The sequence below is a fragment of the Copadichromis virginalis genome, linkage group LG5 (assembly GCF_057382275.1).
Source record: "Copadichromis virginalis isolate Kocher_CV1m ecotype Utaka linkage group LG5, C_Virginalis_male_GT1.1, whole genome shotgun sequence".
In the NCBI taxonomy this organism is placed as follows: Eukaryota; Metazoa; Chordata; class Actinopteri; order Cichliformes; family Cichlidae; genus Copadichromis; species Copadichromis virginalis.
In genome coordinates, this window is record NC_140622.1 from 23,174,238 (window position 1) to 23,186,295 (window position 12,058).

Here is a 12,058-nt window from a genome sequence, read left to right on the forward strand (position 1 = left end):
AGAAAAGAGAGGAAGAAGAGAAGAGGTCAGAAGCAAAAAAGACATACTTTTTTCCTGTAATTAATTAATGAAAAAGTATATTACAAGCTTCAGTGCACATCTTGTATCCAACTATTTCATCCAGCTCATCAGTGACATTTCTATGAGCATTTTTGAAATGCTTAGGAGTAAAATTAATTCACTACACCTAATAAAGATGAAATAGTCTCTAATAGTAATATATTAGAGAATAATTAACTTGGAAATAACATATCCGTAAAGAGACAGTTCACCCCAAAATAACAATTCTTACTTCGTGGCGCACAAAGCACCAAAAAAAGTTGTCTTGATACATGTTTTTTTTTGGGTGGCAGGCAAAAAAGGTTAATTTGAAAATCCAGGAGCTATGTCTCTTTCTAGAATGTATGACTGCACAACTAAAAAAAGACCACCGACCTTGGTGGGAGTAGTTCATTCTAGGAACTACATTCTTTTTATTGAACTACACATGCAAATAAAAAGAAACTATACATGCTGCCACACTGTCACAACTACAAGCCTCACAGCACAGGTAAATGTGATGCAGGTGGTGGATGCAGTGGGGTAGAAAGAAAAAAACTTCTTGAAAGTGATTAGTGCTGGATTCACTATTTATTTAGAGTAACCAGGTCATGATGTTGAGAAACAGACTTTATTAGGGTTGAGTTTTGAGCACCACTTGGTAAGTGGCAGTTAGCTCCTTGATATTCACCAAACTATATGGTGAAAAAAAGTGGGCAGCTCGCACTAAGTTTAGATGGAAAGTCAGCACTATAGGCCAGAGGAAACATAAATTTGTCTTTTTTATGTGTGAACTGTTTCTTCAATCAAACAACCAGATATATTAACATTTTAGGTTAAAATCAACCCAAATATTTACACTTTATTTCTTTTTGGTTTTAGAAATTAGGCAAATTTGCAAAAGTTGCCATTTAGAAATATTTATGCATTTGTACTTGTACTTGGAAAAAAAGACCAACTTAACTGCAAAATGTTTCTGTCTTATAGAAAAGAAAAAAGAAAACAAAATAATTAGTGTCATTAGTAATGAATTATTTCATAGTTTATTATGGCTGTTGACTGTCTCGTCTTGATTTGGGTTGAGTTTGCCTTTCAGCATTATGTACACACAGATGGATAAATACACTGACACAGCATGACTATAACAGACAGTTGAACATACAAACAATTACGGACAAATGTCATTTGATTACATGCTTCATTGCCATCTTTGATGCATTCTCCATTGCATTCTTCCAACCGCTGAAGAATAACGAACATGCTTAGAATGCTTAAAATATCATCACGTGTCACATTAAACAAACACAAAAAAAGTTCAAGAAAACCTGCAAATAAAATAAAAGTGGACAAAACATGGCTGCAGAACGAAGGCATGATCTGAATGTAAGAAATGGCTCCTGAGACCAATGATGACGATCATAAGGATGAGGATGAAAATGACATAGATGGTGATGTTATGGACATCATGATGATGAAAAAAGTCCATTAAAAGGAAATCATCTCACTACCAAGTGAAGGAATTTCTGTATCTCTATCTGTTCTTTGCCTCTCTCAAATGTAGTTTCTCACATTTATTTTCTCCACACGAGGTGACCTTAAAGTTGACGTCACCCTCCTCCGTGCCTTCTTAATGATGTCACTGGTCTTGATATCATAATAATTCCTAAATAAAACTGATGCTGACAACTACTTTTCGTGACAGCACTACTCTATTTTATGCAAAAGATGTTATGATATAGCACCTTTAGGTAAAGATGTAATTATTTACACCTTAAACTTTGCTCAGGATTAAAGAGATAATGATGACAGAGTGGTGGAACAGATGAAGTTATGAAAATTATAATACGAACATAAAATCATAAAGAGCTTGATAAGCACAATGATTAAAAAATGTAAAAAAAAAAAAAAAGAACAACTCTTAATGGAGCAAAATAAATAAAAAAAAATGGTGACTCAAGTGGAACAGGTGAAGGCGAAGAAGTTGCAGGTAGCTCACTTCATGGTGTCTTGACTTCTGCGCATCTTCAGGTATCTTCGTGTCTTTTGGAGAAGTGACAGTCTCTGACAATGCCTTCTTTGGCGAGGCTTTGACGTCTTCTTTTAGAGATTTAGATGCAACTTTAGTCTTCTCCTGGCTTTGCAGATGTTTGCGGGCCTGGTTGTTACCTGTGGGTTTAGACTGAGTAGGTATGGTTTTTGAAGGGGTGGAAGAAGCCTTGGCATTGCTGGGTGCAGCTTTACCAGGGGTAGATGAAGTCTTGGCACCAGAAGGGCCCTTAGTCTGAGCAGAGGGCTGAGCAGATACCTTTGTCTGAGTCAGCCCTTTGGCCTGGCTCGGGCCCTTTGTCTGGTTAGCTGGCTGAGCAGGGACCTTACTTTGAGCGTGTGACTGAGTAGGACCCTTAACCTGACCAGGTCCCTTACTCTGAGCCGTGGGTTGTGTTGGACCCTTAACTTGGGAAGGTGGCTGGGTTGAACTCTTAAGTTGGGCAGAACCTTTGGTTTCAGAGGTAGGCCCAGCCTGTTTCACATTAGAGAGAGGGCCACTTACTTGGGGACCCGCTGGTTTCTGTTGTTGTTGAGGACCTGTGGTCCTGGGCCCTGATAGTTGATTGGGCCCTTTCTGTTGAGGTGGTTGTTGATTGGCTGGAACAGGTGACCGGGGGGATGCCATTGGCTGTGGAACAGGAGCTGGAATATCTCCCAAGCTTCCTGACAGGGCCCGCTGTGTCTGGCAGTTCAAGCATAACCATTCTTTCTTCTGAAAAACAAAAAGAAGAAAGCAGGATTTAGCCATGAAGTAAAGAAATCAGATAGGAGAACATGATTTCATAGTATGTACATCAGCAAAACAAATTATACACTAATGCTAGTAAAAGAAACAATTTGAATTTTCTGCCACCAGCAAACCTCAGGCATGATTAGGTGCTCATAGTAATATTTTCCAAAACACACTACTGGATTCTTATTCCCAGTGATTGATGGGTACAAGCATAAAGATCTGTCTGTTAGTTAGATATATTAAATCCAAGTCATGTTTCTTCATAAATGGTCACGGTGTGCTAAGGACATGCTATAGCAAGTCTGAACAACTGAATATTTGAAAGCCTGTCCAAACAAGGCCTTTCATCTCCTCAAGAAGACTTAATAATTTGACAGCATTTAGCACTCTCAAACCGAGTACACAGAAGAAAGAGTGCAGCACGAATACAAATGAACACAACTGCTATTAGATTGGACGGGTGCAACAATCATCAGATCTTTTATGGAGCCCATAGCATCTGCAAGAGCAGCATTCACCCTTCACAGTCATCCTCGCTAAGCCCTATGTTTGGAGAGAGGAGTGTGACACTGTTAAAAATCTAGTACAAAAGCCATCACAGACAGGATATTAACATAAACAGATTCAATTTCAGGTCAACACAACACATCGATCAAACTGCTCAATGGAAAGAAATGGTTCGATTACAGGTAATGAAAGCTGAAAATAGAGGGGAAGGAACTATGTTTGTAACACAGCCTCCTGTTAATGACAATCATCTGTGCCTCGGGCCTGAAGAATGAGCATTCTTGTGTCACTGACTTGTACAACAAAACAAATAACCTCATAAACACCTCCATTGCTGATTACCATCTGCCCAAATAAATCATTTCTTTTATTGGTGTAATACTTCAAAAGCATAAATACAGAAGATGGAATTTAACAACATGCCCGGTAACAGCTAATAAATAAAATAATGGTGGTAGGTGTGCAGTGACTGTATCAGAGGACATCTTTACCGCGGTGCAAACAGTCAAGATGGCAGAGAAGGTTGCAAATAAAACATTTATTTTTAACGCACCCTTACGTTTTCATCACACTGCAATGATCAAATGGAAAAGGGAGTCATTGAAGTCACTGGGATGCTGTCTTTCAGTCAAATTCAATTAAGGAAAGTTACATTAAGAAGAGATCCTCCTGAGTTATACAAATAAATGAGAAAAGCCCACGTTCCACGTAAGACAAAGAGAGACTGACAGAGACTGACAAGCATTTAATCAGCAAGAAACATCTGATCAGCACAACAGGGATCTTAATCTAGAGACCCAAGAGGCCAGCATTTGATAGATATGTCTCTAGTGATAAGGTCTGTGAGTACAACAGTCTGTCTTCTTTATCATTTTATACAAAACCTTTAGAGACATTGACCCGGCCCTGTGTAAGGGAGAGACTGATTGTTCTTCTTAGTGGTCCTTGTCTGTCCTCTATTAGATTCAGTGGCCACAATGAATGGTGGCCGCATGGTCATGGACACCCTAATTGAAAAGTAGGATTAAAAACAAACTATAGAAAATGTAGGTATACCAGTTCAACTGCTCATTAATGTGAAGATTAATTCAGCCAATCGCAGGGCAGCAACATCAGAATATGGAAGAAAGGTGATTTCAGTTACTTTGAATGTACAACTACTGTGATTTTCTCTCACAACCATCTTTACACAGAATGAAAAGCGAACATATCTAATGAGAGACAGTTCTCTGGGTGAAAATGCCCGTCAGCGGTCAGAGGATAATAGCCACACTGCTTCAAGCTGGAAGGAAGGCAAGGGTAAGTCAAATAACCACTAATTATAATTAGAGATGGCACGATACCACTTTTTTATGTCCGATACCGATATCATAAATTTGGATATCTGCCGATACCGATATGAATCCGATATAGTGTTTTTTAATCAACAAAACTGTCTTTTTAAATATCTTGCTGCATTTTGTACAAGTTCATACTCAAGTTTAAAACAACAACTACACTAAAGCTATTCTGTTATACCTGTATGCAAAAAAAAAAAATTTCATAGTTCAGCAATACTGATCAATCTAATAAACTTAAACCTACACCATCCTCCCTATTCTGGCATTTTAAAGAGTACTTAGCGTAAATATTAAGCAACCTAACTAATAGAGTTCCAACTCCCAGCAACAACAAAAATAAATAAATAAAAAATAGGGAACCACCCCTCATGCTCCACCTCATGATGCTTAATCAACGTAATCAACCTTAATTTGATGCAGTGTGAAAAAAAATGCACAGAAATCAATTATTTTTCAATATATTAAAATATTAAATAGATTCAACATCTTTCTTCAACAAAATTGCAGACTGCACAGATGGTACCTTCCCAAAGTAAAAAGTACTATAGCTTACTAGGGTATATATATATATATTAGACTTAATAGTCACTATATACAGTAATTGACTTCTATTCATTTTGCATCAAATTAAAACTTTGGGTGTCAGATAATTATTTATTAAAAGCTAGACATTTTAAATGAGAATAAGAAAGAAAAGTATGTCTTTGTGCCCCCTTTTCCCTGTTAATGCCCTATCGGCCCCCCTGGCTAAACTTTGCTAGATCCGCCCCTGCACAGTTACCAGCGTCAGCTACGTAGAAAAAGATCCTGGTGTAGAAAGTAATATTAAATAAATTCTAACAACAGCTTATCAAGCTTAAACGTGCTGCTGTTGTTTATCCACTGGTTTCCTCTTTCTGGTGCAAAGTGGGCCAAAAGCAAACAAGAGAGACGGACTCGCAACAGAAAAGCAGATCAGCTGATCTTTAAGCAGTTTCATGATTGAAGTAGCAGCAAGAAGAGGCAGTGGCTCCATATATCGCTTGTTAAGCTTAACGCAGGAATGCTTTACAAAGATTCAGAGATGGACTTACACACTTGCTTTACTTCTCTCGGGGATAACTTTGTCGGAGATGAAATGCCGGGTTGCTAGCGAAGCTCCACAGCCGCTCTATCACGTGATGCATACTGCTTCGACGTGCTAACGTTCTGAGGTGAGTTACGGCGTGTTGCAAGTTTTGTGAGGTGCTTTCGTGATATTTAATGGATCGGATTACATTTTTCATTTTTCTCCGATATCCGATCCAGTAATTTAGGTCAGTATCGGACTGATACCGATACGTAATATCGGATCGGTCCATCTCTAATTATAATCAAGGTATGAATATACACAAAACATCAAACTTTGAAACAGAGGGGCTACATAACCACAAGACCTCACTGCATGTCACTTCTGTCAGTTAAGAACAGGAAACTGAAGCTACAGTTTACACAGGCTCGCCAACATCGGAAAATAGAAGATTGAAAAAATGCTGAGTCTCGATTGAGCCGTCATTTAGCTTGAATCAACGGTTCAAGCTTGCGTTGGTATAACTGTATGGGGAAGATGTTCCAGGCACACCTTGGGCCCCTACTAACTGATCATCATTTAAACACCACATCCTACCTAAGTATTGTGTTGCTGTCCATATCTATCCCATCTAGTGTACCCATCTTCTGCTGCCTGTTTCCATCAACGTGTCATGTCACAAAGCTCAAACCATCTAGTCAAAAGTGGGTTTTTACCCGTGTGGTGTCCTCGGGATTCCCATATACTTGTTTGCCATTCACCTAAGGACCAGTTTTGACCCGAGGACACCACAAGGGTTCAGCAATGACTTCACTGTACTCCAATGGCCTCCACAGCCCCTAAATCTCAATTCAGCAAAGCACCTTTGGGATGTGGTGGAGCCAGGGATTCATATCATGGATGTTATCATGCCAATATGGACCGAAATCTCAGAGAAATGTTTCAAACACCTTATTGAATTTGAGATGTGACGAATTAAAGCAGTTCTTAAGGCAAAAGCAGGTCCAATCTAGTACTAGCAATGTGTCCCTAATGAAGTTGCAGTAAGAGTATCATTCTGAGAACTCCTCATTTCTTAATTATGATCTAATATAATAAATTCCTAATATAATACATTTCTCATGCATGTATGATAGATAAATAAAGACATATACAGGGAGTGCAGAATTATTAGGCAAATGAGTATTTTGTCCACATCATCCTCTTCATGCATGTTGTCTTACTCCAAGCTGTATAGGCTCGAAAGCCTACTACCAATTAAGCATATTAGGTGATGTGCATCTCTGTAATGAGAAGGGGTGTGGTCTAATGACATCAACACCCTATATCAGGTGTGCATAATTATTAGGCAACGTCCTTTCCTTTGGCAAAATGGGTCAAAAGAAGGACTTGACAGGCTCAGAAAAGTCAAAAATAGTGAGATATCTTGCAGAGGGATGCAGCAGTCTCAAAATTGCAAAGCTTCTGAAGCGTGATCATCGAACAATCAAGCGTTTCATTCAAAATAGTCAACAGGGTCGCAAGAAGCGTGTGGAAAAACCAAGACGCCAAATAACTGCCCATGAACTGAGAAAAGTCAAGCGTGCAGCTGCCAAGATGCCACTTGCCACCAGTTTGGCCATATTTCAGAGCTGCAGCATCACTGGAGTGCCCAAAAGCACAAGGTGTGCAATACTCAGAGACATGGCCAAGGTAAGAAAGGCTGAAAGACGACCACCACTGAACAAGACACACAAGCTGAAACGTCAAGACTGGGCCAAGAAATATCTCAAGACTGGTTTTTCTAAGGTTTTATGGACTGATGACATGAGAGTGAGTCTTGATGGGCCAGATGGATGGGCCCGTGGCTGGATTGGTAAAGGGCAGAGAGCTCCAGTCCGACTCAGACGCCAGCAAGGTGGAGGTGGAGTACTGGTTTGGGCTGGTATCATCAAAGAGGAGCTTGTGGGGCCTTTTCGGGTTGAGGATGGAGTCAAGCTCAACTCCCAGTCCTACTGCCAGTTCCTGGAAGACACCTTCTTCAAGCAGTGGTACAGGAAGAAGTCTGCATCGTTCAAGAAAAACATGATTTTCATGCAGGACAATGCTCCATCACACGCGTCCAAGTACTCCACAGCGTGGCTGGCAAGAAAGGGTATAAAAGAAGAAAAACTAATGACATGGCCACCTTGTTCACCTGATCTGAACCCCATTGAGAACCTGTGGTCCATCATCAAATGTGAGATTTACAAGGAGGGAAAACAGTACACCTCTCTGAACAGTGTCTGGGAGGCTGTGGTTGCTGCTGCACGCAATGTTGATGGTGAACAGATCAAAACACTGACAGAATCCATGGATGGCAGGCTTTTGAGTGTCCTTGCAAAGAAAGGTGGCTATATTGGTCGCTGATTTGTTTTTGTTTTGTTTTTGAATGTCAGAAATGTATATTTGTGAATGTGGAGATGTTATATTGGTTTCACTGGTAAAAAAAAAATTATTGAAATGGGTATATATTTGTTTTTTGTTAAGTTGCCTAATAATTATGCACAGTAATAGTCACCTGCACACACAGATATCCCCCTAAAATAGCTAAAACTAAAAACTAACTAAAAACTACTTCCAAAAACATTCAGCTTTGATATTAATGAGTTTTTTGGGTTCATTGAGAACATGGTTGTTGTTCAATAATAAAATTATTCCTCAAAAATACAACTTGCCTAATAATTCTGCACTCCCTGTATCTGCTCAGTGTAACTGACTTTGAACACAAAATGATGTACAAATAATGGTTAGTGACATGTTGGCGTAGGTGTTAGTAGACAAAGCTACAGCTCACATTTAACACAACAGGATGAAAAGGATGAGGAGGTGGATGGGAAAAGAGGAAGGAGAAGGTGGTCCTGTAAGAATAATGATGCTGTTAGTGAAGATAATGTCTATTCAGGATATAGGTATATAATATTTGCTATATTTAATGCTGTTACTATATGCCGCTTATAATAATGTATAATTATTATTTATCTAAGCTGAATTATTATTTATGGGAGGCCACTAAAGCTAACATACTGAAACCTCTTCAGTATACCTACATGCACATCCCTGCAGACAGAGCAACAGTATAAAGGTGGTGAGACAGCAACGTCACTGTACATGTACATGTACATTTGTAAATGCAATAACAGACATATCAAATTATAGCAGGGTTTACCTTTTTTCCCCTTTCTGCATACTTAAAGAATGCATATGATTTTTCAAAGCATAATTACTGAAACCAAAACACCTGCAGCCAATGTATTTGCCAAGTGTCAGAAACGGAATCCACATTCTCTGCTTTACACTCAGCTAATATTTTTAAAACACTCAGATATAGCCTTCCAGCAGATTCTTTCCACACTGCCTACCTCAAAACAACACTGCATGCAGTGTGAATGAAGTTTCATGGCTTTATACACATAGATCCCCTTTTGTTTTTACTGTTCTTCAATTCAGTTTGATTTTATTTATTTGCATTGCACCAAATTAAAACAACAGTTGCCTGAAGGTGCTTGATATTGTAAGGTATAGACCCTACAATAATAATACAGAGAAAACTCAAACAATCAGACAACGATGAGCAAGCAGTTGGTGACAGCGGGAAGGAAAAACTCCCCTTTAAAAGCAAGAAACCTCAAGCAGAAACATGCTCATGGAGGGGCAGCCATCTGCCACGACTGGTTGGGGGTGAGGGGAGGGAGGCAGGATAAAAAACACACTGTGGAAAAGAGCCAGAGATTAATAATAACTAATGATTAAATGCAAAGTGGTGGACAAACACACAGATGGAAAAGATGTGCATGAAGAAGAAGCACTATCACTATATTTGCTTCCTTAAAAAAAATCCCTTTTTGTATTTGTGGTGCGTTCTCTTTAGAATACACATTTGGATATCTGCGTGTCTATGTTTATTACATGTATAAAACATCCTTAGCTGCTGTGGCCTGCACACAGAAAAATGAAAACCTCCAAGTCTTATTTAATCTATTAAGTCAGAAAGTAGTTGACGATTCTTTAAATGTAATTAACTTAAAGGAGTTTTGCAAAAAAAAAGTTTTTTCATTGTCATCTTTTGCTAAACTTGTATGATGTTTTGTTGGTTTCACAATTAATTTTGCAAAAACAGCCACGTTTCAAAGATGACGCCCAATCAGTCAGGGGGAAAAGAGCTGTAATAAGTGGCAATGACCCAGCAAACATAGAACCTCAATAATAACTCAATTATGCAACATGAGTGACAAATTATGCAACTCCTTCCCTCAGAAATGATGCCATTTGAATCATGAATAGTGTGAAAATATGCAGTGCATCTTGGTTAATGCAGCACTAACAATAGTGTGGGCAATGACATCATTTTTCAACATTAAGCAGGATAAAGTAAGAGCCTGGAAAACATTTGGGTGCACCGTGAAAACACAAACCACAGGTTATGACTGTAAGGTACTACATTACTTAACTTCACCTACTCAGTTTGATAAAGTCCGAAACCCAACAAAGGGCCTCAACCAAATATAACGCAGCAAAAATAGACGTGACGGTTACATTAAAAATCTATCTATAATGCGCTATTTTTGCTGGTGCTATTCCTCCGTACAAGATAAAACCTTTGTTAATATGCCCGAATCCTAAAGGAATCTGCTGTCTCAACTGAGACCACAAAGCGTGGATGGAGCTACTGCAATGCCAAACAGACAGACTTGCTTTGTTTTCCTATCTCTCAAGTGCTCTACTGAGAAGCTATATATAAACAGGTGCAGTGCTCTCAGAACTAGCCATCTGTGCTGGTTCTTTCACAACAAGTGACTGTGTGTTTGTGGACAGCTAGTACATGCTGCGACCAAGAGACAACTACTGAAGCTATGCAACAACAGCTACAGTGAAGACGCTATATGAGTGTATACTTATATGATCACACAATTAAGCCAGCTAATAAAAATTCCAGCTTCTGAACTCTTGACTCACGTCTCTAACTTTCTCGAAACCCCATCTAATCATCCTTTTTAACATTATCACTTAAATGAGATGCTGAATAGTATTTCTTTTCTATGGAGACGTTTTTCTTCCTGCCATGTTGGAAGTGCCAAACTCTCCTCTTTGCTCCCGAATCAGCATAACACCACTGCGTGGGTGAAAGGGAAAGAGGAGCAAGGCCAAACCGGAGCAGGGAGTAGCAAATTATTCATGTAGAATGCTTTAGCTTGTACAGCAGCGAGTGTTGTGGGCTGTGCTTCCCACCTCTACCCACACTATGTGGAGAAAATCAGGACCGTATAAAAGAGCGAGCCTCTGTGCTTCAGAAACAGCCTTTTAATGCATCTTGAAAACAAAACAGCCAATTCACTGTGGTAGTCTCCAGCAGCTCGATAAATACAAATTAAACTGTAGCCAAAAACTACAAAAGACACAAGTAATGAAATGTCCTCTTTAAGCTGGAAGTAATTAATTCTGAAAACAGCTTTTTGTTACTTTTAACTGCAAAGAAACTGACATACCTCTGTGCTGTTCTGTTGTTTGCATTTTTCATTTGCTGGAACTCTCATTTTTTTAGGGGATTAAGTGTGTGGGGGTTTTCTCTAAGGACAGCAGGCTCAGTTTGTTAGCAGGATTATCCTGTTAGTGAGTTGATAACCTTGTTAAATGGCAGGTTAAGGTTAAGTTATCTGATCAGTGGACAGTGTACTTAACATTCACTCTCATCTGTGATTCAGATTTAGCCAACAGGACTACACACTGGTTGTTAATTTGTAATTACATACACATAATAAGCATTTAATGTTTGTTTGTATCTGCTAAAGCTTACATGTGCCAACAAGTGATTTTTAGCAATTTGTTGACAGAACACATGTTTTGAATACATTTTGGGATTGAACGTGTGTCTTTGTATTACTCTCTGCAGCTGTCAGAACCATTTGGTTTATTGTATTTCTTGACAAAATCTAGATGTGTAAAATATTCTCATTTGATTTTTTTCTGTAAACCAATAAAAGTCAGTGAGAAACCCTGGTGGTTATACGACAGAAGGAATGCGCACTGACAGAGATTTGTATAATTACAAATACTGTAAAGTATGTAATGAACACAACCGTTGTTAGATTGGACAGGTGCAAGTATGATTTAAATTTAGACACACTTTTTAAGACTGCTCTCACTTCTAGCAATACTAGTATGTATACACAGTTTGAGATTCTGTTTTATAGATCATGCATTTCTACATAACTTGAAAGAATATTTTCTTTGATTGAAGTTTGTCTGTTTGTATATCCTTTCCAAAAATTTCAAATTTTGGGACTGAAAAATCAATAATGTCAAAGTCAAACTCGCAAAAACTGC

The 12,058-nt window shown here is 38.7% G+C and overlaps 1 protein-coding gene across 3 annotated transcripts in view; it reads right to left on the minus strand.

Annotated features, from left to right (window-relative positions):
* bsnb (bassoon (presynaptic cytomatrix protein) b) overlaps positions 1-12,058 on the minus strand; it is a 79,391-nt gene that overhangs the window by 17,850 nt on the left and 49,483 nt on the right. For all 3 annotated transcript variants that reach the window (XM_085456817.1, XM_085456816.1, XM_085456815.1), the window contains exon 4: positions 2,036-2,800. In XM_085456817.1, the coding sequence (XP_085312943.1) occupies positions 2,036-2,800 (765 nt within the window). The remainder of the gene's footprint in view (positions 1-2,035; positions 2,801-12,058) is intronic.